General features: G+C 41.4%; 3 protein-coding genes across 8 annotated transcripts; 2 read left to right on the top strand and 1 right to left on the bottom strand.

The window, feature by feature from the left end:
• The first annotated feature begins 442 nt into the window (after positions 1 to 442).
• On the top strand, positions 443 to 3,980 carry selenon (selenoprotein N). The gene is made up of 12 exons (XM_058614725.1): positions 443 to 631; positions 1,317 to 1,434; positions 1,530 to 1,660; positions 1,767 to 1,979; positions 2,067 to 2,191; positions 2,330 to 2,467; positions 2,556 to 2,637; positions 2,715 to 2,903; positions 3,001 to 3,106; positions 3,304 to 3,416; positions 3,489 to 3,590; positions 3,813 to 3,980. The coding sequence occupies exons 1-12, from the start codon at positions 443 to 445 to the stop codon at positions 3,978 to 3,980; spliced, it is 1,674 nt and encodes a 557-aa protein (XP_058470708.1).
• Positions 3,981 to 4,429: 449 nt separating this feature from the next.
• Positions 4,430 to 19,620, bottom strand: si:ch211-15d5.11 (nuclear receptor coactivator 7). 4 transcript variants are annotated; one of them, XR_009233727.1, is made up of 17 exons: positions 19,464 to 19,620; positions 18,077 to 18,302; positions 16,561 to 16,742; positions 15,664 to 15,734; positions 13,775 to 13,903; positions 13,227 to 13,397; positions 12,461 to 12,592; positions 12,185 to 12,369; positions 11,243 to 11,613; positions 10,987 to 11,149; positions 9,812 to 10,013; positions 9,585 to 9,701; positions 7,779 to 7,931; positions 7,498 to 7,593; positions 6,960 to 7,033; positions 5,650 to 5,905; positions 4,430 to 4,529 (listed from the first exon to the last, which is right to left on the bottom strand). XR_009233727.1 is itself a non-coding variant. In XM_058614722.1 (16 exons), the coding sequence occupies exons 2-16, from the start codon at positions 18,175 to 18,177 to the stop codon at positions 5,770 to 5,772; spliced, it is 2,283 nt and encodes a 760-aa protein (XP_058470705.1). In that variant the 5' UTR covers positions 18,178 to 18,302; positions 19,464 to 19,620; the 3' UTR covers positions 4,962 to 5,769. The 4 variants fall into 4 exon arrangements, 3 of the variants coding, with proteins under 3 accessions (XP_058470705.1, XP_058470706.1, XP_058470707.1); XM_058614722.1 differs by lacking the exon at positions 4,430 to 4,529 and having other exon boundaries at positions 4,962 to 5,905; XM_058614723.1 differs by lacking the exon at positions 4,430 to 4,529 and having other exon boundaries at positions 4,962 to 5,905; positions 13,227 to 13,394.
• Positions 19,621 to 19,859: 239 nt separating this feature from the next.
• On the top strand, positions 19,860 to 24,945 carry mtfr1l (mitochondrial fission regulator 1-like). 3 transcript variants are annotated; one of them, XM_058614726.1, is made up of 8 exons: positions 19,860 to 19,997; positions 20,837 to 20,998; positions 21,094 to 21,201; positions 21,286 to 21,395; positions 21,716 to 21,927; positions 22,272 to 22,644; positions 22,884 to 23,031; positions 23,217 to 24,945. In XM_058614726.1, the coding sequence occupies exons 2-7, from the start codon at positions 20,984 to 20,986 to the stop codon at positions 22,999 to 23,001; spliced, it is 936 nt and encodes a 311-aa protein (XP_058470709.1). In that variant the 5' UTR covers positions 19,860 to 19,997; positions 20,837 to 20,983; the 3' UTR covers positions 23,002 to 23,031; positions 23,217 to 24,945. The 3 variants fall into 3 exon arrangements, with proteins under 3 accessions (XP_058470709.1, XP_058470711.1, XP_058470710.1); XM_058614727.1 differs by having other exon boundaries at positions 19,861 to 19,980; XM_058614728.1 differs by lacking the exon at positions 23,217 to 24,945 and having other exon boundaries at positions 22,884 to 23,079.
• The last annotated feature ends 2,529 nt before the right edge of the window (positions 24,946 to 27,474 follow it).

The following is a 27,474-nucleotide window of genomic DNA, read 5'->3' as shown; positions in this document are numbered from 1 at the left end:
TCTCGTAAAAGCAGGGCCTTTGAAAAGTGATTTTAGATTAATGCTTCTGTATGGAACAGAAAAAATGTCTCGTCGTTTCATACAGGTACATACCACCAGAGAACACTTTTATTTTGACACTATAAACTCTCCACATCCTGTTTTTGTCGCGTCTCTAATTCGCTAACTTTGACGCTTATTAACCACATCCTTATGGCTCCAGACTGGATGTGGGAAATAAGAAATCTGTTGCCTCAGCCAATCTTCCACATCTGTCGCCAGCGATCGTCACGGCCGAAAAAAATACACGCGGTCCCGGCCACCGGACAGCAAAACGCCTCGGTACATCTTTGGGACTTAAAAGAGGAAGTTTCCACTTACGTTACGTGTTCTGTAGCTCTGTGGTTGTCACGCACGACCACCATGTCCTCGTCATAAATAGCCGCCGCGGTGGAGAGCGAGGATGGCCGCAGACGTGAATAACAGAATCCCCGAGGATGAGAGCAGAGTCTCCCCGCAGAACGGACACCAGGCTCCGGGCTCCGGGCGCTGGATGTACCGGGGCGTGTGGACCCTGCTGATGGTCGCTGCTGTCCCTCTCCTCGCCTTTGGGATCAAGTATTATCAGGACAGCCGGCTCTTCAGGCGTCACGTAAGACCCACATCTGCAACACTGTGACACACATTCCCAGAAATGAGTTTTACTTTTATTTCTTTTTTAATTATGAACACAGAAAATGTGTAAAAATGTACAGTATCATTCATAAACCCAGTATATTTAAGACTTTAATGATTGATGTAACATTGTTGTGTTCATGGTGATTATTTGTCACATTTGCAGGGTTTTTTTTCCAGCACATACTGTTTTATTAGGGGAGGTTGCTGTTTGGTTCCAGCTGTTTAAACCTCGACCTCCTGTGTAAATTCACACTTGTGATTAGGCTACAGAGGGTCTCTGAGTTGTTCCTGTGCCTCCTCCCCTTTGTACCTCCATTGTGCACAGGCTTGTAAGCACGCATCTGTCTGGCAGAGACAGGGAGAGGGTGGTCTGGGTCTGACATTCACAAACACTTGCCAGGAATCTGTGGCCTCTGGGCTGATGTCTGTCCAGACCAGGCCTGCTGAGGCTGAAGAGAAATGCTTTCACTTACTCTCTTGTGCTGTTGTCATAAGGGAACGTAAAACACATCTGCAGGAGTGATTATTATGTCTGTACAGTATTTCCATGTGTGTTTTTTGCTGCATGTAGACTCCCTGCCCTCATTTTGCATTGAAAATTCCTGAAGCGTGAGAAATGACGTGGAAAAATCTCTCCAATTCTTTTGGCCTCCTAACAGGAGGAGAGTGTTCGTGCTCTGGGCGCAGAGGGACTCTTCCTCTTCTCCTCCCTAGACACCGATCATGACCTCTATCTCAGTCCGGAGGAGTTTAAACCGATTGCTGAGAAACTCACAGGTAAATCATATATTTATTTTGTCTCTCTCTCTCTCTCTCACACACACATATACCCAACTGTATGATAAAATACTAGATTCATTCTAATCTCACAGGCATTTCACCTCCTGTGGACTTTGAGGAAGAAGTGATCCATGACCCTAATGGAGAGACTCTGACATTGGCGGCCACAATGCAGCCTCTGCTGCTCAACTCTATGACAAAAAGCAAGGATGGTTTCCTGGGGGTAAGACATGACACGACACGACAAGACACGGCTGCATTTTCTAGGCTTGTTTTTGTTTTGATCAGATCTGACATTAACGTAAACCCCTGCGTCGCATCACTCACAGGTCTCTCACGGCTCCCTGAGTGGACTGCGGTCCTGGAAGAGCCCAGTGGCGCCTTCCTCCTCCTTCTCTGCCAGCCAGTTCAGGGTCTTCCTGCCGCCAAAGAACAAGGGGGAAGTGGGAGACGCGTGGTGGCTGATTCCGAGCGAGCTCAACATTTTTACTGGATACCTGCCCAACAACCGTTACCACCCGCCCACCCCGAAAGGCAAAGAGGTATCCTCAGAAATGCCACTCGCGTGCAGTAATGTTTGAGGGTGTATTTTTGTTTGAAAACTGACTCCTCCTCCTCGCCTTTCACAGGTGCTCATCCACTCCCTGCTCGGTATGTTTCATCCTCGACCCTTCGTCAAATCCCGTTTCGCTCCTCAGGGCACGGTCGCCTGCATCCGTGCCAGCAACGACTTTTACTACGACATTGTCTTCAGGTGAGGAAGTGATGCTGAATTATGTCTTTTATATTTTTATATATATATATATATATATATATATATATATATATATATATATATATACAGAGACCTCTGTGTTCGCTTTCCCGGAGACTCACTCGCCTTCCTCTGCAGGATCCACGCCGAGTTCCAGCTGAACGACGTCCCAGACTTTCCCTTCTGGTTCACGCCGGGTCAGTTCGCGGGCAACGTCGTCCTCTCCAAAGACGCGTCTCACGTGCGCCACTTCCACCTCTACGTCCCTAACGACAGGTGAGGCGTTTGAACTGTCCCCACTGCTGCTGCTGCTTTAATGAGCTCGCCGTTGCACCGATGTGACGTGTCGCTGCTGTGCCCCCAGGTCTCTGAATGTCGACATGGAGTGGCTGTACGGTGCCAGCGAGAGCAGCAACATGGAGGTGGACATCGGATACCTGCCGCAGGTAACGGCTGCAGTGATTAAAAGAGCAGTACCCTTCACACCACCATAAAACTGACTTCAAAGTGTTTTCCTGCACAGTTAGAGCTGCAATCCACAGGCCCGTCCACTCCGTCTATCATCACGGACGAGGAGGGGAACATCATCGACAGCAGAGACGGCGCCACTGAGCCCATCCAGTTCATCTTTGAGGACATCCACTGGACGTCGGAGATCAGTCGGCAGGAAGCTGCCCGGCGTATGGAGGTCACACTGTACCCGTTCAAGAAGGTAAACGTCCACACGACTGATGTTTCTTTCCCCTGTATTTAAACGTGAAGAATCATCAGCAGCACACCCAGTTGTCTCTCGCTGTGCACGACCCCAGGTGCCCTACCTGAAGTTTTCGGAGGCCTTTGAACGAGCCGAAGTGGAGAAGAAGCTGGTGCATTCCATACTGCTGTGGGGAGCATTAGACGACCAGTCCTGCTGAGGTATAATTCATCATAAATGAAAATGTGTCTTAACGTAGGGGAAATTCTTACCTTCAAAAGTGGAATAAAATCAAGATTTTACACTGAAGCTGAACTGTAACTTATAGCCACGGTGGGCAGTTTATCCAAAGTATTGTTTTAAAAGGCAAACTTTTACATTATTGTGTGTTTTTATGGCGTCTCAATCTCCCCTGTAGGTTCCGGGCGGACTCTCCGGGAGACAGTCCTGGAAAGTTCGCCCGTCCTGGCCCTGCTCAACCAGAGCTTCATCAGCAGCTGGTCTCTGGTCAAAGAGCTGGAGAACATGCAGGTGAGCTGACACACTTTTACATTGTGCTGCTCCTGTTGCCGCGGTTACTGTGATGAGCGTCTTCTTTCACAGGCTGACGAGCAGAACTCTGTGCTGAGTGAGAAGGCTCGCCTACATCTGGAGAATTACAACTTCCCCGTGGAGATGATGGTGGCTCTGCCAAATGGAACCATTGTGAGTCACCAAATGAGGCATAAAATCCTTGAATTAAATCCATAATATTAATTAAATCATTCACAGCTTGTATTTGCTTAACTGCTATTGAACGGAGCCTCAAACATGGGGGAAAAAAACTCTTAGATTTGAATTAATCCCACGAAATGAATAATATTAATAACATAATAACTCCCTCTTTTTTCATGTCTGTCATGTCATTTACCTTGTGTGTGGTTTCAGGTCCACCACATCAATGCCAACTACTTCCTGGACATGACAGCCATGAAGCCGGAGGAGGAAGGAGCAGCGTTTAGCTTCTCTTCAGGGTTCGAGGACCCGTCCACGTCCACGTACATCAACTTCCTGAAAGAAGGGTTGGAGAAAGCAAAGGAGTACCTGGCACAGTAGTGCGTGTGTGTGTGTGTGTGTGTGTCGGAGTCAGAGACTAAACTCAGTGTCGACAGCTGAGAAACATCTTTGCCTTAACTCCCGTTTGTTACCGTTCCCTCTCATGGTCACACATGAGGTTTTTATGATAGTATTTGTATACTGCACTGTTCTTTTAATGAAACACAAAGGCCTTGCACTGAGCAGTAACAAGTACAATTTAAACGTACTCCGTCTGCTTGTAGCTGCTGATGAATGTCGGTATGAAATAGAGGCAAAAGGTCTGCCAAGTTGTTATTGAGCGCAACAGTGGCCAGTGTCCTGCTAAATGTAAATCAGGAGTGCATCACAACACGGCAGATCGTTAAATATTCTCTTAAATGCAATATTTAACAGCAGAGGGCGTTGTTTTTTTTGTTGTTGTTGTTTTTTTCACTGCTGCCGAGTGAACCAGAGACGGCGCCGCCAGTTGTGTTTTCGACAGTTTGTGAAGTCTTTGCTTGAAAGCTCCGTCTGGGCCGGGTAACGTCTGATGTTCCTGCCGAGGGCCGCTGGAGGGAACACGCCTCTCTGACTCACGGGACAAAAGGCAGCAGGGAAAAACAAATAACAAACTCTGTTATTTTTTGTGTACTTTTGAGTTTGAAACCAAATGTTTAAAACATTGTGCACATTCTGCGTTTGATTTTGAAGATGTGACCGCACCAAAGAACCTTGTTTTGTAACGGGCCTGCAGGTTGAACACAACGTTATTCAATATGCCAACTTCACACTTCCTATTTAAGTCCTTGATGAAAAATGCTGGAAAACCTTGAAATAATGTCCTCAAATGTCAAAGATATTCTTATATCAATTATCAAAGTCATGGGTGGTCAATTATGGGTGGTCGCAATCCTAATCAGAATCCTGTTTCAAACTGAAATTGAAGGTCCCATCAACGAGTGATGCATTTGAAATTCTGTTGAAATAAATGTGTTTTTTAAACAAATCAAATGGCAAATGTTCTGTCCCGACCTTTTCACATTGTGCTGATATTTATTTAGTAATCTACAGTGTGATACTGTCCAATTATTAGAGCATGTCACAGATACAGTTAAATGACAGCACTGACTGCAGGTGTTTTGACAGCAGTGGCGTATGAGTCAAGTATATAGGCGTTAATGAGATTTTCAAGACTGATTGCAAGTACAAATGTGTTATTTTTCCCCCCCCCCTCAAACTCAAAAGCTTTTCGTGAAGCTTCCTGTTCTCATGATTATGTTCAGCGTCATGACAAACACCCATAGAAACTAATCGGTGAGTCTGCCGTCTGTACACACGTGCGGCATTTCAATCTAGTCACATGGCGATAAATGTGTGTTTGCATGCAAGAACCTATGGAGAAGTCGGAAGTCGGACGTGCCCGTCATGTTCACGTCGGAAACAACAGCATCTCAAAGTTACCTATTCACATTAAGAGCAAAGTGCATATTCTGAGATGTGTTCACTATTCAACCACACACGGTTTCAGAGAATCCTCGCAGTTAAGCTCTACACACACACACTTCAGTGTGGTTACTGAAACCACAGGAATGAGTCGGCATGAAACACTGTCCTCAGGTCAGTTCATGAGAATCCACAGCACTCCATCCCACGGACACATCCAGTTTCCAGATGTAATTGCTTTTTCTTTTAAATAAATGGATGCTACCGTGAAATGCGCGCAGCAGCGGATTGTCTCCTTGCCCGGTGATAAACGTCGTCTTGGTAAAGCTGATTGGCGGCGACATGGTGACTCTCAAGCGGAAGCGAAACGTTCTACCCAGCTCGCTCAGTTAAATGTCCACACCTCCAGTTCCATGATGCGGAAGTCGTCCGTTTCGGAGAGGCAACAGTTATTAAACGTGTAGCAGGGGCTGCTGCGGCCCAGGTACAGATTCTCATCCACCCACAGCCCAAAGTGACCGCTGCAGAAAAACAAACAGACAAGGCGGAAAAGACAAATTCAAAATCACACCGCACATGATTTTATCTGTCGTTGTTGTTCTTTCCTACTTTATTGTTTTTATTTTGTGAGTGTGAAAGTGCCTTAAGAGTGTTGAATGTGTTGTATTTTATTGTTTTGCTTTGAGAGTGTTGAATGTTCTGTATTTTATTGTTGCAGCCGTGTCAAAGAAAATATCTATCTATCTATCTATCTATCTATGCTAAAAAGCCATCTCTATCTATCTATGCTAAATAGCTAACTAGCCATCTCTATCTATGCTAAATAGCTAACTATCTATGCTAAATTGCCAACTAGCCAGCTAACTAACTAGCTAACTAATTTAGCCAGCTAATAATAATTTCCTTCGATATCAAAATAACAATAGTTAAATACGTAAATACAGTGCTTAGAAATGTATTAGACCACCACCTCATGTAAGGCTCATGCCACAGTTATGTCCTAAATTAACAGCATTGATAATTATCAAAATCATTTTTTATGTTTCTGTAATGGTTAATACACCACTATGTAGAAGCTCTTTAACTGAAACCATACTTTTGATTATTATTTTTAATCAATTCATTTTCAAATGTATTGTTTTACATAAGAAAGAAGAACAATTTACTTGCATTTCCTGAATTGAAAATGTTATGTTTGATTAATTTCTGACTTCTCACAGAATTAGTCCAGTGAGCTGGCTCAAATGTGGGTATAAAAAGGTGAATTCAGTTTGTTATTTGCCATATAAATAACAATTAAATAACATTTTTATTTTTAAACAAAATGTTCCCTGAGTTTTATGACAGGTGGTCTAATAAATGTATTAAGCACTGTACACGTACAGTATAATGTTCATGAACTGACCAGAGGCACAAAACATAACTGCTATTGAACATTTTACTTCAAATTTCTGAGATGTTTCTGTTTCCGTCCATAAATAAAACCAGAATTATTATTATATATTATTAATATTTATTTACCTGGCATTTTAATGTGCTAATTTATGATGTTAAGGAATTAAAAAATGACATTACCTGCCTCCACCAATGGCAAAGGAGTCCATGTCTCCTTTAATGAAGAAAGAGTTTTCTCCTGTCCATCTGAAGCACTGTGAGACAGAGCACACGCACAAACATCACAAATACTGCAAATGTGGAAAATACTGCATCTCCTCCATTCTTTCGAGTATGAATTTACTTTTTTAAAACATTAGTGAGTATTTTATTGTATTGTATTTTTATTTGTAACGTTGCATCTTCAAAATGCCTCTTGTGGTGTTATATAAGGCATTTTACAGCATAAATTAGGTTGATTATTCTTTAAATTGTTATTTAATGCATGCAATTCACAGGACTGTTTCACCCATTTTTTCCCTACTTGGTCAAATGAAGAATAAACTTAAAATCTTAACAGAAACACAGTAGAGCAGTGCAGTGCAACACATCCATCTCTGGAAATTAGTAAAAAACTGTATATGTTTGGGGTGAAGTGGCCCTTTAAGTTAAATATGGCTCTCTGACGTCTCCCGTTTTGACTGCACACAAAATGCAAATGCTCGAGATACAGACTCACCTTGAAGCGAGGGTGCAACATGAAGAGAAATGTCTCTCCTGTGCCATAAAATGTCTCACTGGGCCTCAGAGGATGAGAGAGGAACGCCCCGAATATCTGACGAAAGAAAAGTCACATCAGACATCAACAAAAGCATACAATAAATAAAAAAGAAATCACTTTAAAATAGACATTTCAAAGTGTTTTACAGGCAAAAGCAAAAGGGGCAGCAGTCCTTTTCCTTTCAAGGATGTTTTGGGACACGTGTTAGTGACATGAGGGATGCATGAGTGTGTTTGTACCTCGTCGAGAGCGTCCTTTATGACGATAAGCACGGGGGAGTCTGTCCTGCTGAGTTTTCTGTAGAGAGACTTAAGGCTGGCGCCGTGACGGGACACGCTGAAAGCCAGCTGCCAGGTGCGGCTGACTGTCCGAGCGGGAAGTTCCTTACATAACTGTAACAAAAAAATGAAATCATATTTTCCCACGTCAGACTCTACGCACCATAAGAATAACACAAAAATGAAACGATTAAACTGGAAAATATGAAACAGGACCATGTCATTAACTTTCTCCTGTACTCTGGATATAGGGCTATCTATGCTAAATAGCCAACTAGCCAGCTAACTAGCTAGCTAATGATCTAATATCAAAATAACAATAGTTAAATACATAGATACATAAAAAAATAGGGAAAAAAAAATTAAATAACATTATTATTTATTGATTAACACGCCAAATTATAGTTATTTACTTGAATTCTTGAACAGAAAAATTAGTTTTAGTGTTTGAATGTTATGCCTGATTCATTTCTGACTCAAATGTGTCAAAATTCAGTTTGTTATTAGCCAAATAAATAAAGCAATACAAGTTTTTTATGACAGTTGGTCATAAAAATAAATGTATTCAGCACTGTACATGTATCATGTTTCTGCACTGACCAAACACACTTTCTAGAGGCACTAGATTATTTATTAATGATCTATTGAGGGGAGTTAACTTTCCCTAAAGTAAAAACAGGCTGCACTGCACTAACTGACAATCTGACTGATAACATCCCACCATTAAATGACTTATGGTATATATATATATAACCTGCTGCTTTAGCACTTTTAGCACCGCAATGTATTATATTATTGCTATCTCACTGTTTGCATATTTCAAGTAGACCGTCCCTGGGTGTGCCGCTCTCTGCCCTCTCAGTTGCCCCACGGGGATAAATTAGGTTTCCTGAATCTGAATACCACTTGTCCTTTGAGGGAGCGAGACGAGACTGGGACCCATGCCCAACATTTATCCACATGTTTTTGGACTGAGAGAGGGAGCGGGAGTATGCAGAGCAAATCCATGCACACATGCAAAGAACATGCAAATGCATAAAAGGCTCTGGACAGAGAGTCGAGCCACTAAACTTCTTTTGCTGCAAGTCACCAGTGCTGAACACAACAACGCCAAGTAATTAACTCTGTATCTCGGCCATGTTGTGTAAGCATCAGGAAGTACAGGACGTACTTGAGTAAAAAAAAAGTGGCTGTAGTCTCCCGATTTGTTGGTTTAAACTTGTTTTTGTTTAAACCCAAATTTGGTTTAAACAAATTTTAAACCAAACTTGTTTTAAACAAACAAATTTTAAATTGTTTGTTTGGTTTTTGAAATTTTTGAAAAACCAAAATCTGTTTTTCAAAGGTCTATGGGAAAATAGTGTCGTCACAGCATATCCGTTTTGTAAATTATGTTCCAATGTTGAGGAAAATAAGATGATAAAACGTGGCATGTGAGTGAACAGTGTGATGCTCTGGTTGCAGACGGTGGACGTCTGTGAACTCCTGGCTGCAAAACGTCAACATGGAGCCAGTCAAATTGCAAATCTCAAGGCTTAAAAATGTGAGATTAGACTCTTATGAGGGGACGTCACCACCAGTTGCCACTTGGTTCAGGCCCAGTAAGGAAATAGTTACATTTTAGTGCTGGAATGGAAACTTTTAATTTCCTTCTGTCAGCTTGTAAACAAAGCCTGTGTCCTTCATCTCACCCTTAACCGAAACCAACTAAGACCCACTTTAATTGTACTTTGATTTGAAGCCTTAAAATGCCCCAGAGTTGCTCACCTCTCTCACATGTGAGGCTTCCAGTATGTGGCTGCTCTCTACTATACCACTGAGTCCTTCAGGGTCCCTGTCAATGACCAGGGTCGCCTTGTCCATGTTCTCTTCCATCAAAACCATCTGCGAACGAAACGCGCATATATCAGTTTGTTCTGGGACAGCAGAGCATGTTGTTTCACTTCAGCCTCTTCACTCACTGCTCTCCTGTTAAGACCACAAAACCCACTCACCTCCCAGTCCTCCCCAGAGCCGCGGTGCCTCTGGAACACTTCCTCCTCCTCATCCACGTCATCCTCCCTTTCCTCTTTGTCCTCGATCAGCACAAACTCCTCTTCTTCACGGTCTGCCTCCCCCTGCTCCTCCTCCTTTTCTCCCTCAAGAACACACAGGTCTGGCCGACAGTGTGTCAGGTAGGCATGCAGCTCATCAGCACTGCGGGAGGAGGAGACTTTTAATGTGCTGCTATTAACATGATCATGTTGATAATATGTTGATGATGCTGATGATGAATTCAGTTTTTTTTTTCTTTAATCTCAGAATTCTTAATTTAATCTCAGAATTCTAATTTTCTTTTCTTTAATCTGAGAATTCTGATTTAAATATCAAAACTCAGACCTTTTTCTTTAATCTGGGAATTCTCACTGTAATCTCATAATATGATTTTTTTTCTTTAATCACAGAATTCCAAGAAAAAAACGCAAAGGTCAGAATTCTGACTTTAATCCCAGAATTCATGCTGGTTTATTTTATTTTATTTTTTTCTTTCAATTATTATTATTATTATTTATATATGTGGCCCTAATACTCTTTCATATTTTAACAATAATATTTTGATTTGAAGTAAAATCTGTTCCTATCAATAACAGTTAAGTAGGAAACAGATACTGAAATGCCTAAAATTGTACAGTACTACAGTAGAGTAGCTGAATGTTGATACTTCCCCCACCACTGTTTAAAGGTTCCTAACTAACTAACTCACACAATTACATGACTGTCAGGATGATGTTAATGTTTTCATAATGTTGAGGAAAGAGTGGATGTGTGGGTTAATGAACAACAACGGCTCAGTCTGTAGGTTACAGTGTCGGACAAGAGAATTGTTTATTTCCCAGTTTTGTTCTTTCTTACACGTATGTTATCATTTTCTTCACCGTTATATAATAACAGGACATAAATAACGACGACAGAGACCAATTTTCAAGCATCGCATGTAGAAAACGTCATGTACGGACGTTGTTTTTAAGTTTGCCATTATTTACATGCACAAAAGCTGAAGCTAAACAAATAGAGGTTCACTCCATCTGTTTACTCAGAGTGCGGCTCCACGATTCATGTCAGATTCATGTTTGTGCTTGAGAAAACATGGATGGAATTAGTTTAATTGTAATATTATTATTATTATTACCTTTCTCGTGAGAGGGCGAGCCAGGCGTCCCGTTGAGACGAGGTTCTGGTGGATCCCAGGTGAGGTCCTTGTCCAACCTGCCTCTTCCCTGCAGACGACTGAACCCGTAGACGAACAAACATCAGCTTCCCGGCACTTCCTGCTGCTGCTGATGTCTGAGGCTCTGGGACGTGAAACACACACACACGCACTTTGAGTCACGCTGTAGAAAATCAAACCAAAACAAATATGATAACAGACCGACTCATATGTGTACCTGTGGTCTGACTCTTCACGTGAAGCGGCCCCTTGTCGTCACCGGGCTTTACTGCACTCGTCACCTCTTGACCTACGCAGCAGAAGGAGGCGGCGCTGCTCAGGACGGCCACTCCCACGCCGCCGACGGACGAATCGGACAGCAGCTCCAGCAGGCTGCTGTCGAGCATGCGCTCTGCCTCCGCCATGTCTCTGCTCTCCGCCTCCGCATCACCACCTGCCGCCTCTCTGGTCGGACCCAGAGCCAGGCTGGACAACTCCGAGGAGGCCGCAGACACCAGAGCGGGAAGCGACTCCCCCTTGGGGTTCGGGAGACCGCCGGCTCGGCTTTTGGTGGCTTTTAATTTCTGCAAAAATGTCTTTCCTTTTCTCCTAAAAAGGAAGCATAGATATGTGATTCTCATTACTTGCAAGTACTTCTGCATTGTCTCAATGAAATAAAATCACGCATGGCGACAAACTTCCTTAGTTTTAATGAGAAGAAGACTGAGGTTAGTCTCCGCGTCACAAACCTGGGAGTCAAATTCGACAGTGACCTCAATTTTGACGGACAAGTCACTGCAGCAAGTCAATTTTATCACGATCATGATCTTAAAAACTGGTCATCCATGATTCTGTCTTCCCTGCATGCCTCCCTGTGCGTTACCGATTAAAACAATTATTTTATTTGCCTTTAAATGCCTTCATAATCTTGCCCCCACTCTATCTCTGTGATGTGCTCCAGCCTTCAGTTCCCTCACGGTCACTAAGATCTGCGATCAGCTCCTCTTAGTTGTCCCAAAAACGAGGCTGAAGCTCGGGGGAAGGACCGAGAAGTCTCTGTTTCAGCTGCTAAATTCCACATCAGGCATTGGCTTTTAGCCCAGAGTGAGTTGTTTCTTACACAGATGGATCGATGGATTGGATTGGAGTGCATGTGAGAAGAAAGTGACTTTTTGCTGACCTCTGCTGGGAGGTGCTGAAGTGAACGTGGGAGATATCAGAGAAGAAGGCGACGGACGCCAGGCTGTCGACAGAGCACGACAGGAGATACTCCTCGCAGCCGTGTTCCTTCACCACCGCCAGCGTCTTACACGGGTCGAAGAAGATCTTTTTCGACGTGACCAACAGGATCCCGGACACGACGCCCTGCTCGGGGACAAGAAAACGTCACCGTTAGCCAACCGATGTCCACCCACCGGGGCGGGGACGATCAAACACAGACGTTCTTACTTCCCACCTTACGGTCGGTTATGTAGCGGCAGAAGAGTTTGAGGTACGGCATGGCCTCCGGTCCCTCCCCCTGACAGCACTCGGGCGGGAGAGCCAACAAGCAGAGCTGTCCATCAGGCAAAGGAAACGCCTCCACGTCCTGTCAACATCACACACCAAGTCAGTGTTTAGAAATACGTCAAACAGAATAAGTGATGTTTACGTAACAGTTTACAGTTTCTATGCAAATATTCCGACAAAAAAAATACTGGGTTTAACCTTCAGTAAATAGAAATAGTTTAAGTCAATAACCTGACTTCAACCTGACCTTGAAAAGCTCATTTATTATCTAAAACATTGCCAAAACATTTTTATTTCAACGTGAAAAACGTGACTTCTACCGCCTCAGATTCTGTTCACGTACAATTTATTATATTATTTGTTATTGTTTAACGTCGTTGAATAGTTCAGTGGTCCCTGACCAGAAGACAATACACACAATATGAGCGTCACAATTTGAAGCTGAGAGGTTATTGAGGTCATTAATGAGGTCAAAAAGACCAAGTTAATCTACACAAATATTATCTAATCATTAAAGATATTGTAAAATAAACCGTTTTTAAGCTTTAACTAAAATGTACATACCATTAAATCACAATTCTGATGTGAAATCTTACAAAAAGTTTAAAAACAATTGAATAAAAACATAATGAAATGCTCAAAATTGGCCTTTAAACTTCAGAAAATACACTTAAATGCACCATGTAAATATTTTTTTCCCACCATCTCCTTACCAGCAGTTTGTCATATTCTGCCTCAGGTGAGGGGGACAGCGGCGGAGCAGGGACGGTGTCCACGCAGTCTCGGTCCGTCTCCGCCTCCGACGTCTCTCTGGGACCAGAGTCTGGGTTCTGCGCTGATCCCAGTCCGCTCGGGGTGCTTCTCCTCTTCGGCACGAGCAGCTGCTTCAGAATGGAGGCCATGATAAGAATAGCTCTGACATTGAAATAGATACACTTTGGTGACAGGACTGACTACTTCCTGTTTCTGCAGCACCTGCGTCTCTCCCACTTCTCTTTGTTTGTCGTCACATCTGAGCTCTAAATGAGGGTTGTGGCCGAGGGGGTTAAAAGCTGCTAGAAAATAACACTTCAGTACATTAAACTACGGCAACAGAGAGCATATTTTCTATCCTGAGTCTGTGTTTGCTCACAAAACTGGTTGAGGTACTGTGTGAGACTGGAAAATTAAACAAACTTCCCGCTTCAAAACTCAATATTTTGGAACTTTCTCACTCTTAATGCAAACCCTTAAAAATGTAAATCAGGTGTCAGACTTTTACCTCTCTGGAAACGAGGGCGGCGGAGGATATATTTGCAGAGTTATGACCCATTTTGCCGCCTCCAGCAGACGACGGGTCAGCGATGTGGAACTGAGATGAGACGCTGAACACCGTGTCCCCATGGAGACCCTAAAACACACACATATACACACACAAATGGTCAGATTTCAACACACAACAAACCCTGACAGTTGCTATTGGATGTCCAGTGCTCAGATACCACAACAGTGACTTATTATAACTGCATTTTTGCATTAATAAGTCACTTCTAGGTCCATATTCATGTGCAAAGAGGCACAGGATTCAAGAGGAGATGTAGCTTCTCTCTTTGCCATGGGAACAATACACAACTCCATATATGGACATGCTGGAGGGTCATTATCTTCACCTATAAACTTTACAAAATGGCCTTTTTTATGTCTTATGTGTTATCAAAGTTATGATTCGTTTTATATCGCATAATCATACCAATTGTGCAAAAGTCACAATTAGGCTTTTAAACGTGAATCAAATTTAAAAAAAAAGTTGGTGAAAATGAAAAAAATATAAACTTTTCATCAGCATGTGTATAGGTTGTGCTGAAAAAAGGGGATATAAGATGTAAATGTAAACATAGTCAACAAGTGTAACCACCGAGCTGAATATTTCAATAATAATAGGGACGAATAATCGGCTCTATGACATTTTGTTGACCAACAGACGGAACCATTGACTTTAATCAGATTACGGGCGCCTGACAGATTAGGTGATAGCTGAAAAACTGTGTGTGGCTGTGTTTGCTGTGAGCATTTGTGCTGGTTGTGTGTCTGCGTGCACATAAATAGTGTGTACAACATATTATTATCTTTCAAAAACACTAAAAAAAAACACAACGTATAATATCAACATCCAGGTTTAGAGACGTTTCTTAAGACTTTATCTCTATATTATCATTCAACAGCTGCGACAAACACTGTTTCATCTACAGCTGAAACAATTACTCCATTAATCCATTTTTTAATTGACAATTGATCAACTAATTTGATGCTTTTTTCATGATTAAAACAAGATTTCTGACTGCTTCCGCTTCTTAAATGTGAATATTGTCTGGTTTCCTTGCTCCATATCACAAAGAAATCATTTCCTGGACCAAACAATTAATCGATTATGAAAATAATCATAAGTTGCAGCCCTATTTCATCTAATAAACTGATTCACACACATTCATCTGAGGCTTTAAAACCGTTAATGGTTTGAATAAAAGTAATGCATTCAGGCAAAGTAAGCATTTATTCACCATTTATACTACTTTCCTTTCCCCCTTATATTAGCCGAGTGGTAATAACTAGTAACACTATACACACCGAGTTGTATTTTTTTTATAAAATGTGGATATCGCGGTCGAAGAATTCCAATTGATTAAAGCCACTAAAAAGAAATAAACAGGCAGTGGTGAGGAAGAATAAAAGATGAGAAACGCGGAGGAGGAGAGGAGAGAAACGAAGGACACGGCGTTGTAAATTATTAAACAGAGATCAAACAAACACACTTTTTCCCAGATTCATGACAATACAGAACGGCGACGGCATAAATCTGACAAAATACCTCGGAGTAAACGTGATCGGGTACATTCCTCCTGCTGTATTTGGTGAAGAGGCCCTGGAACAGACGCTGTTTCCCCATGGCACTCGGCGGCCGCACAACACTCGTCCCTGAACCTTGAGCGCTCTGAGTCGCACTCATCGCTGACCATAAACTGCGCTGACATAACTAATCAGACGGTATAATGGAGATACGCACGCAGCAGTAAAGACAGCACTTCCCTTCCCATCCCATCTCCACGCGAGCAAACCGCGTAAAAAAAAGAAAAGAAGGAAGGATCGAGGTCCAAACAAAAACATGTGACTCACCCTGTTGCTCACGCTGTCATCTGACATAGGTTCTTGCTTCACTGCGGCATTGTTCAGATCCCATGAGGTCCCTGTGTATTATAGAAGAAGAAAAACACACAACATCTTTACTCAACACCGTGTGACAGAACAGCCACAGCACTTCCTGCGTATGAGGAAGCAGTGTGTCAGCAACACACGATATCTCTTCACTCACTGGTCACTTTATTGTATTATTATTTATAATAATAAATGGCAAATCTAATAAAGTGGCAGGAATCCTCTGCTGCTGCTGTAACTTTGGTTCTATACTAGTAGGTATTTAAAGGGGCGTGTTAGGACCAAGGTTATAATAGTTTGGGGAGTTTTTATTAGCTTTAGTTTAGTTTTTATTAGTTTGAGTTTTTTTGTGGGGTTTTAATGAATGTGACGTTTAACTTGCAGAGCCTTGTGTCGCACATTATGAACAAAAACAAATGAAAAACATTCAATGATGAACGAAAATACAACCTTCATATAAGCCCAGAAGGATTATGTATGAAATAAATGTACAAAGAGAATTTTAGTTAATAAAGAACACAATTCAGTTTCAGTTAGTCATCATGTTTTTTTTTTCATTTTATTTTCATTTCAGTTCATTATTTCGTTAGTTTTCACTAACTATAATAACGAGAATTGTAGCTCACTGTGTATTTTCTCTTTTTCTGCCCATTTTCAGTAAAACCCTAGAAATGATTGATTGTATGATACAGTCCCAGTGGATCAAACCAACCGCAATGTTCAAATTCACTTAAATCACCAGTATTGTGATGCTTGGTTTGAGCCTAAATGCATTCAGTTCATTCAGTGTCACTAATAAACCGCATCTACGTCTTTCAGTCCTCATCTTTACACAGAGACATGAGACTCTCGGCGTACCTTGCAGGTAGTACTGCCGCAGCTTGGGGTTCCTGATGTGGGGGATGTGGTCCAGAGGCCGGTGCTGATTCTGACCGCCGGCTGTCGCCTCCTGCACGACTCGGGCCTGAGGCTGAGTCTCCCAGGGCCGCTTAGCGAACTGCGGAGGCTGAGAGACGCCTGGAGGAAGCTTCGAACCCAGCCTGAAAGACACCACGAGAAGGTGTTTTTTTCTTTTCTATAAAGTTAAAGTATACCACTTACAGTATATATTAAAGCACAATAGAAATTGATTCTCATAGTATGTCCTTACCACACCATCAGCTGGGCTACATTTCCTGTAGCCAGTAAGCTACAGGAAATAGGAATACTTCAGAGATTAGCATTTAGCTTTGTATTACTAGAATAGGGCTAGTATTTTTGAAAACCTCAGTTTCCCCAGAGTTGAGAAATATCTTCGTTCTTTTCTTTAACTTAATTAAAGTTAAAGACTTTAATTAACTTAATTAAGAATTAAACTTTAACTTTAAACTTAACTTTAACTTTGTTACGTGCCCACCAGTGACACTTCCTGTTAGCGTAACTGTTAGCAAAGATGGCGGACACTGTTTACGTCATTCCCAGAGTGTACACAGCGTCCGCCTTCTTTGCTAACAGTTACGCTAACAGGACCGAAAGTGTCACTGGTGGGCACGTAACAACGAAAAGAATGAAGATATAATAAAAGAACTGGTAATAAAAATATTTTGTCACAGCTGTAACTAATTTACACTGAAAATAAACTAGTTTATTCAAAAAGGTGCACGATATTAGCATTAAATAAGATAAACATACGACGTATACGACCCACAAACATCTCAATGTGCCTTTAACAGAATACAATAGAACTAACACTGCTATAAAACCAATCAGACTACCGTAGGAATCTTTGAGGGACAGTAAAAAAGTGTTTCTCTCGTTATTTCTTCAGTTATTTTTGGCAGAACCACAACCACCTGCATTTGAATAGACCGGTTTTAGGCTAGTCCAGCATTACAATACAAGGACATTCAATTTTGTGATTTTTCTTGTGTCTTTATGACAGTATATGTGCTTCTATTTCATGTCATTTTTTATTATCAATAAATAAGCTAAAAAAAAATTTACTTTTTGCGATATCATAGAAACCTGTGGTATCTGATTCAGATTTTCTGTCAATAACAATTTAGCTGCAAATGCGTCAGATGACTCCTTGAAAAACAGCCCTGCTTCAGTTGAAGACATTTTTGAGACAGCACAGTCTGATCAGAGTTATTTATGGGGGAGTGGGAGGTGTCTGCGTGATGTGCTGAGGAAGTGTGTGTTCCTGGCAAGACGCTGTAGCTCTCCCCCACAGGAGGAGGCTCTGTGATGGAGCGATGCACGTGGATGAATCCTGCCAGTGGAGAACGAGTACTCTGTGTCGTGTCATGACACAGACTTCCCCTCACGTCTTAAAATGAAACAGCCAGACATGTTTCCCCTTAACCAGTAATCCACGTATTCAAAAGAACCTGACCTGCTCTTGACGTTGCCAAAGTAGCCAATCCTGACTTTGTCCCTCTTGTTCTCGTGGTCCATGGCTCCTAAAGCCTCCGGCCTCCTCACAGACTGAGCCATTTTCCTGTCGTCTTTAGTGCGAAGCTGGCAGTGGTGGCAGACACGGAGGGGCGAGGCGCTCAGCTGGCATCCTTCCTCCTCCTTTTATTCCCCATGCCTTTTTCCCTTGTCCCAGTTTATCGCACCTACACAGGAGAGAAAGTCATGAAGTACTAGTGGCTGATTTTATAAATCAGCAACCAGGGAGAATGAGGGAGGGAGGGAGGGAGAGAAAAAGGGATGGTAAAAAGCTGTACTGTACCTGCAGCAACATGACCCCGTACACAAGTGAGCCGGACACTCAGCGGCGTAATGGAGTCGGCTTTCTGTTTCAATCAATTCTGTCAGTCAGTGAATATAAATGGGGGGCAAATGGAGTACATTTTGCCCTCCTGGACAGTTTCACGTTCCATTTTTCCCTTTGTGCACACTTAAGTTAAGGGACTTAACGAAGACTGGCGGGTTTAGAGAGACACAAACTTCTACTGATTTCTTTTGGTTGGGTGATGAAAAAAAAACTGAAAACTGTTGTAGCTTTTGGAATGAAATAAAATATTAGAGGAGTAATGCTCTGTGTGATCGTCCACTATTTTGATATCGATTAATCCGTTTGAAGCTTTTTTACATGATTAAAAGATTTCAGCTTCTTAAATGTGAATATATTCTTCATTTCTTTGCTCCATGTAACAAAGAAACCATTAAAAGCTAAATCATTTTGGTTTGTGGACAAAAACAAGACACTGATCAACATGTTTCTGACATTTTATGGACCAAACGATTACTTCATCGAGAAAACAATCGCCAGATGAATCTATTATTAAAAGAATGGTTAGTTGGCAGCTCTACACACCAGTTAACCTCTTCTTATTGTGACTGACTGAGCACTTTCTGTGTACGCAGCATAAACAAATCTGTTAAATACAAATGAACAATGATGCCTCTGACACTTTTACTTCCTGACTTTGTAAACATCACCATAAACTGTGACATAGGAAGTTGAATAATGGCTCCATTCTGTGTGTGTGATGCTGGTGTCATCTTTGAATGAACAACAAGAGGATTAGCTTCATATTTGCACTGCAACATCATTCAAACATGACAACAGTCTGCCTCCTCCTGCTAAAGCAGCTGACGGTGAAACGGGTGAAGCAACATAGCTGCACTCGACATTACAGAGAGAAACGTCGAGATAACGGCTATGGCAGGCAGGCAAAACGAACATTACATCAGCGGCCGAGCAGAAATGATAAATGAACACATGAGCAGGGACAGCAGAGGCAAACGGGCGGAGCAGTGTCTTTACTGACCTGTGTCCTGTCCAGGGATGGAGATGGAGATGGGTGGCGCTCACATGGACGCATCTTCATGTTGCAGTGTTATGATATCACTGCAGACAACAACCGTCGGCGCCGACGCGTCAACTGGAAAGATAGTTCCTGTCCGGGCGGGACGGAATGGGAACGTTCAGCGAAAGCGGAAGTAGGTGGGGGTAAGACATCTTGTCCTTTTTTTTCCCCCCACCTTTGATGCTTATAGTTCCAGTGCAGGAGTCTGCAATCTATAAAATATACACACACATACACACATTGATTTTATCACAATTAAACATGGTGCAAATCAAGATGTTCATCCAGCGTGAAGTCGTCGCTGTTGACCTCCACCTCTAGGGGGAGCTCTCGGACAGGCTGTGATAAAGTGACGTCATCATGCTCCAGCCAATCACGTCACAGTAAGGAGTGACACAGGTTTCCGGCCTGATAAACGACAACATAGCTGAAAGACGAAGAGGAGAACTCGCAAAGGATACGACACTGCGGCGTTTCCGTGAGTCTTCATCTAGTGTGCGTTTTTCTCTTGCGATTAATAAGTGTATTTCGTACAGAATACGTGAAAAAGTGTGTAAAATGGCGGTGTAGGGTTGAGGGTCATGCCGGGGGCCGTTGTCCCGGTGATGCTAAAGCTAATTTACGCTTCCTGTGTGTTTGATGCCCGTAGCAACCGGCTAAAGATGCGCAGAGAGACACTGTACAAACATCACAACTGTGGAGTATTGTCGTTATCTGTCATGCACGGTAACATTAGACAAGAGTAGCGTTTAACAGTGGCTTTAACCTAGCTGTGGTTAGCTGTGTTAGTTAGCACAGGTTCACCTACTCACGACTAGGTGAGATTTATGTCACTATAGTTAGCTCTGTTCATCTTTTATCATTACAGTTTGCAATGCGTGACAACCTATCAACACCCTTTTTTGTTTGTGTACCTTTTTAAAACCGTCAATCTCAGACTGTCTTTTCTAATGTGTATGATTAGATATTTGAAATATCAATTAAGCCAGGAACGTTACAGTATGCACGAATTCTGTCACAATTGTGAATTGGGTTGCAGTAGTTTTTCACTTTCTGAGATCTGAGAAACTGCCTTAGAAAGTAGGTAAAAGCATTCACTGTGAACGGTTATCAGAATTGATTGAAACACGTCTTTACTAATCTCTTGTGGAGACAAAGAAACCAATGTTTGCAAACATTGTAAACAGAGGGCCGTTCATTAAGTCAGAGGCTGTCTGACAACATGCATTGTTTTATCAAATAACAGTAAATGAATATTTAACAATTTCATCAGTTATCTTTTACTTTTCATTGTTATTGATGTATTTAGTTGCCCTGTTTGTTACTTTGGACAGATGCTCTACGTAATCGCCAAATAATATCCCAAGAGCTGACATCAGACTGACATGGAATCTGTTTGTTGAACTGCTCCATCCTAAGCCACTATTTGCACCAACACCGGTGTGCATCTCCGCATTGAATGAGATTGACCTGCTATCATTATGGACACTGAAACTGTAAGTTTTTTGGGTACTTTAAAAAAAACTGATAATTCCATGTTTGCATTGATATTTAAATATTGCCTAGACTGACTGTGTTTTATATTTTGCAGGAAGTAATTCCCATCTGGCAGAATAAGCCTCACGGATCCACACGTAGTGTTGTGAGAAGAATAGGATCTACTCTCCCACTCAAACCTCCACAAAGGGCATGTTTTCAGGTGCATATCAAATCCTATGTGACCTTTTTTTTTTTATCAAGCAATATTGTGGCCCATGTTAAGCATTGTGTCCTTGTGTTACAGGAACTACCAGGTATACCTTCTCTGCGACCAATGGATGGGCCCATTGTTCCTACCTTGGCAGATATAGCCTGGATTGCTGCAGATGAAGAGGAAACGTATGCCAGAGTGCGGTAAGTGTGTCTTTTAGTAACTTCTCATTGTTTAAGCGCCAAGTCACTACTCCCTCATAGCATAATCCAAATGGGTGGATGTGAAAACTGGATTATTCGGTCCAGTTTTTGCTCTAACAGTTATATTAGGGAGCCAGTGATTCAGCTCTGTAAACTTTTTAGCTGTAATGAATGGTTAAGACTGGTATAAACTTAATAAAGACAGGAATATTTTGCTTTACACACACTTAATAAAGTGTTGGCACTAGGTGTAGAATAGTGATATGACCCTTTCTGGACAGTAAGTAGAAATAAAGAAACATCACACCCTGTGTTTCCAGGAGTGACACACGTCCTCTGAAGCACGAATGGCGGCCCACGCCCCTGCTGGTGCTCCACAGGAACTCATCCGTGCCCAATTTCCGCCGTGAAGGCAAAAGGATGGAGGGCCTAAGGAAGCCTGGCGTCACGGCACTGAATCGCACAACGGCCCTGCAGGACGAGCTCAGCAGACTCCGTGCACAGATTGCCAAGATTGTGTCAAATGACACTGGTAAGTAGTAGAAAGTACCATGTTAACATAAGAGTCTGGTTCATGAAGCAGAGTTAATGTTTTCATGTGATTGTTTTGTTGCCAAGTCAGCAGTTTAATTCTCTTAAAGCACTTTTATACTAAGATGTCTTGGCGTCAATGACAAAAGGATTATTCATTGAATGTTTTACCATGGATGCCCTAAACAAATATCAGCTTATCACATGAATTGCACTGATTTGAAGACTTGACTTTTTCTGTGAAGAACTGTAGTAAACAACAGGCGGTTACCCGTACTTGTGCTCTAAATTTACTTTCCTCTCATCCTCTCATTTTTCTCCTGTGCCTCACTTCTTTCCCTTCAGGCTCCAACCCACTGACACCTGATCTCCTTTCCCCCGATGACACAAGCATGACTTTCTCCATGGCGCCTTTTGAGACGGCACCCTACCAGCCGGCTGCCGCTGCTGCTGCTTCCTTTGTCATCAGTGACGTCACGGAGGAGGAGGAAGAGGAGCTGGAGGATGAGAAAGATGTTGTTTCTGTGGTGTCAGAGCTGGCCCCTGACCCTCTGCCGCCTGTTTCAATGACGGCATCGGCAACATTTGACCTGGACAGGCCCAGCATGGACTTCCGGGAAGCGGAGGAGGATACAGTGTCACTGTCCAAGTCCACCAGCTTTGCTGATGTTATGGACATCCTGAAGGACATGAACCGCATGAAGATGAGCAAAGACAGGTGAGGGGTGACAGCGGCTCAAAGTTCAGTGACTGTGCTGCGGCCAGGGAGGAAGTTCTGAACAAATAGTTTAAATTAACTGATTCTATTGATTCCGGTTGCCTTTTTCCCAAATCTGCATGTGGGAGGAAACTAGAGAAGATGGGGAGAACATGCAGAAAGGCCTTTGTCATACTGGAGTTGTTTTTATTTGAAATAATGGTGTTGTTGCTGAACATTTCCGCTGCTTGTCCTTGCAGATACAACAGAGGCTGCACGTCCCTGAGAGAAGAGGACTCGGCCTCTCTTATTTCGGAGGCTTTGAGGAAAAAGTTTGTTTTGAAGGAAGAAGATACTGCCGCTGTGAATTGGAAGTAGCCCAGTCGCCACCCAAACCTGCTGTTCAATGTAAGTCGGGACAGACTAATAAAGTTTTTGTATTGCTTTTGAATCTTTTCTAACTGTTTGTGTAATTATTCTTATGTCATTAGGGTCATTTTATTTCCATTATCAGATGGAATTGTTTTAGCTGACTTGTGGGTTCTTAGTTGTCTTTCTGCTCCCCCCCCCCCTCTCCTTTGTTGTTTTTTTAGGCCTTTGCCTGTGGAGAATGTACCCATGGATCCACAAACGTTGCTCCTCAATATCAAGGCAATAGTTGTTTCTCAGAGGTAAAAGCATACAAACAAAAAGAAAGAAAAAAAGGCTCCCACTCCCAGGCATTTATGAACAAACGTGAACCTCGCAGTGCCAGTGGAAACAGCCAGCTGTTGTAGTCAGTTCCTGCATTCAGTGCGTTCAACTCTGGGAGAAAAATGTTCAAAAAAAATTATTTTCATATTTTCAATAATGACTCAATGACAGTAAGACGGCCCATCATGCGCAACATTTGGAACATTAGAAACATTCGACCCATCCTGCTATGAAAAGAGTTGCTGTATCTTTTGAATTTTTCCATAGAACAAATGTTTTAAGTTTTTTTTCAGATGTGTAAAAACAGTTCTCTTATCATACTTGAAGATAATGGGGTTTTTTTTCAGATGAAACTGATTTAGTGCACACACACAGATGTAGTGAAGCTTGTGTGTGTGTGTGTGTGTGTGTGTGTGCACTGGGGAGAATAGTACGTTCATATCTGTGCTGTTAATATTTGCATGACAGTATGGAGTCTGCAGATGCATCGTGACCTCGCTCCACTGCACCTCTTATGCCTGTCCACTTTTCTTTTTTTCTTTTTTTTTGAGAAAAGCCTAAAAGGAAGTGGTCATCACTGAGCCTCAGGGCAGTGGTTTAGTTGTTTTTTTATTATTATTATTATTATTATTATTATTCTTTAATTTCAAAACTGAAATATGGTAATAGATGCAAGACTGAACTTTGAAGGATCTGTGTGCGGGAAACTCTTCAGTGAGGGCAGAGACAGAGTATGCAGGATGTTTGACGAAACTATAGGTTAAAAAATACATTTTGTGTGCGTGTGTGTGTTAAAATGAATATTGTTGATGTTTAACCACATGTCTGTGGCCTGTTCCTATGCCTGGTTTTATTCCCCTTATGAGCTCAAAAGTGCCATAGGTTTGTTTTAATTGGCCTGCCTTCTGTTTTTCCTGAACGTGCCACTCCGTCCAAGGTTATTATAGTTTTGGGTTTTTCATTAGTTTTCAGTTTTTTTATTGAGTTCTGACTGTTTGTTTTTAAAATAACTTGGGTTTTAATTAGTTTTTAGAGCGGGTTTGCTAGTTTTTATACGTTTTGGCTGTTTGTAAAATGGAGTATTTGTCCCTGAATCTAATGTAACGGTCTACAAGAAATGAGTCTGAAATGCAAAATGCAGATAGTGTGTCAGGGAAAATTCGAATAGCCAACAGACTAAAGACACATAAATAAATAATAATAATAAATAACCCTCATGAGACGCATCGTATTATTTGTGAGTCAGGAGTATCAGGGGGCTTAATCTGAGGGAAAACATGAGCAAAATTTAACAAACAATAAACCCAATAAAAGACTAGAGGTTTGATTCACCTACAGTAGATTCATGCATTCATCTCATATTATGTTATTTGACTCCAGATGTGAGTGAAAGGGCCGATTTCACTCGTGCGTGGTTTTGATTAGATTACGTTGCCATTTAAATACGACAATTGTGACAATAAATATTCAATTATTGCATTTGTGTGTAACTTTTACAGCCAGTTTCCGTTAACTATAATAACCTTGCCTCCGCCCCAGGTTATTATAGTCATTAATGATAATAATAAGTAGGCCGCCAACATCTTCATCACCTCAAACGTGCAATAAACGACTGTGTTCAGAACCAGATGTGAGTGTAACACACGTGCTTCTTTTTTGTGCCACCCTTGCCTCCACTCATGTCACTCCTCTAATATTTCATCTTCATGACTAGGACTAGTTAAGTTTTGCCACGTAGAAAAGACACGACCGCCTTCTGTGTTTGCGTGCGTGCAGTGAAGGTAGACGTGTGTTCAGTTTGGCTTGAATTGGCCCTCGAGTCGTTCAAAGTAACACTAAGGAAGTGAAACTCTCAATGTATATATGCTCGTTGTATGGCGGTCCTTGCAAAACAGACCCACCCCAAATGCATCGTTTGACTTTAAATGATTCTTTTCCACAGATTTTATTTTGTGTGTGTTAAGTTTGAGCCATCACCACCTGTATATTCTTTGTTTGTTTGTTTGTTTTTTGTTAATCGTGTATGGACTTGTAAATAAAGACGGGCTGATGTTTTGAAAGAACAACTGTGCTCAGCGACTCTTTCACACCACCGCCATCATGCATTATCAAATGTCACCACTGTGGGGCAGTGCAGGAGAATAAGACGATGTGTTGATGAATAGTGATTAGTGCCTTTAATTCTCCACTTTAAGCTTTCTTGAGGTGTCAAATTTGTCAATATTATGCTGCTTTATACTTTTAAAAGACGGTATATAACAATACATGACTCATCAGCCTTAATGTCAGTGATTCAAGTGTTTACAAAACATGTCAATGCTTCTACTGTTCTACTTAAACCTAGATATGAGCAGTTTGTGCACATTTAATTTGCAGTCCCTTACCAGATTTTATCATTTTACTTAAATCTATAAAATTCACACTTGCAGAACGAGTGGTATAAATGGAAAATACACATTGAATACTTGAGTAAAATGTTCTCTGACATTTAGCTTAAGGCCAGCCATTATGTGCCTGAAATAACCCGTAGTAACTATCGCGTCACAATCCCTAATTTCGAGGATTATTGTTAACCCACATCATTTTTTTTTCTTCCCATTTCCTGTTCCCAAGACAATGTGTCCCCTCAGTGAGTCACAGTCTATTTTCTGTGAGAGTCCTTGGCCTAGTTGTCCCTCTGCACCTCCACAATGGATTTACTACCTATTTTAGATACAGGGAAATGTCTGCCGAGAGCTCGGTTAATAGAGCTAAGTGTCAAAAATGAGGCTCTGTTGAACCTATAAATACAGTTACTCAGTTCAAAGTGACATTGAGACTTTTTTTTTTTTTTTTTTTTTAATCAGGGTGAGTGAGCACTTTCAAAGCAGTTTGTACACGTTTGAATAGGCAGCTCCCTGGTGCCACTGAAAGGTGAAATCACCATTTTATAGAGCAGCGTTTAAGTGTAAGTGTGAGTCAGACTGGAGTTGCAATTATTTTGTAGTTCTGAAAATAATCGTTATAAAAAATATATATATATATATATATTTGATTTTAATCTCAGTGTCTTGGCCAAACCTTTCAATATGACTATTTTCTGATGTAGTACATCAAGCATTTCTGACAGAAGCCAATCAAACAAAGACAGATACTAAATTATGAAATTTGAAAGTAACATCTGCACTGTATGGAGGAATATTAGAGCCACATGTAAAAAAAACAAACAATTGAAAGAAATCAAAAAAAAATAATTCTGAGATAAAAAGTCAGAATTCTGACTTTAATCTCAGAATTTTGATTTTTTTCCTCCAGAATTCTAACTTTTTTTTCTCAGAATTTTGACTTTAATCTCAGAATTCTGACTTTAATCTCAGAATTTTGATTTTAATCTCAGAATTTTGACTTTTCTCTCAGAATTCTGACTTTAATCTCAGAATTTTGACTTTAATCTCAGAATTTTGACTTTTTTCCTCCAGAATTCTAACTTTTTTTTCTCAGAATTTTGACTTTAATCTCAGAATTTTGACTTTAATCTCAGAATTGTGGCTTTTTTTCCTCATAATTCTGACAGTTTCAAGGAAAACACAAAATAACCCAAAATAGATAGTCGAACGAAAAGCCTGCATCGGGCAGCAGCCGCCACGTTTCCCACTCTGTGATAAGTAGCAGTGAAGCAACAATCTGTCATCCTGACTGACTGAGTGCTGCTGCTGCTGCTGCTGCTGCTGAACCTCAGAGCTTTCCACCACTGTCTGCTTATGTGGCTGAAAGCTCTTCATGAATAAGCATTTCAAAAATGCTAAATTAGCATTCTGAGGCGTGAAAATAAAAGTTGCAGGGAAATTTTTTTGTGACGTTTTATTGTCGTTTAATGAGGGTTTTTTTCATGATTCATCTTCATGTTATCATGTTACGTTGAGAAGAGAAGCGGCGAAATATGTCTATATGCAAGATGTTAGTTATTTCTAAAGTATTTTCATGTTCTTCTTGTTTCTATGTGTTATTTTGTTGTGATAAAATGGAGGTTGCTGCTTTTTCAACTTTCTTTTCCTCCACATTAACATTATTTTTAAATTGTTTAACAACAATCTTTAGATGTTTGCAACGCTGCTACTTAAGTGCTACTTATTTCTGCAGTCTGAGTTAAATTAGAGCTGAAAAGTTGAATCGATTATT

The sequence above is a fragment of the Solea solea genome, chromosome 18 (genome assembly GCF_958295425.1).
Source record: "Solea solea chromosome 18, fSolSol10.1, whole genome shotgun sequence".
Classification (NCBI taxonomy): domain Eukaryota; kingdom Metazoa; phylum Chordata; class Actinopteri; order Pleuronectiformes; family Soleidae; genus Solea; species Solea solea.
Note: the sequence above shows the minus strand (reverse complement) of the source record. Positions and strands in the feature narration are given on the sequence as shown.

Coding starts and splice junctions, on each gene's coding strand:
- si:ch211-15d5.11 (XM_058614722.1), bottom strand. CDS start 18,177: ATGGCTCAGTCTGTGAGGAGGCCGGAGGCTTTAGGAGCCATGGACCAC. Junction 13,398..13,774: donor CCGCCCTCGTTTCCAGAGAG/GTAAAAGTCTGA, acceptor TCCATTCTGAAG/CAGCTGCTCGTGCCGAAGAG. Junction 7,932..9,584: donor AAGCCTCACATGTGAGAGAG/GTGAGCAACTCT, acceptor TTTTTGTTACAG/TTATGTAAGGAACTTCCCGC.
- mtfr1l (XM_058614726.1), top strand. Junction 21,202..21,285: donor CACAAAGGGCATGTTTTCAG/GTGCATATCAAA, acceptor CTTGTGTTACAG/GAACTACCAGGTATACCTTC. Junction 21,396..21,715: donor GAAACGTATGCCAGAGTGCG/GTAAGTGTGTCT, acceptor CTGTGTTTCCAG/GAGTGACACACGTCCTCTGA.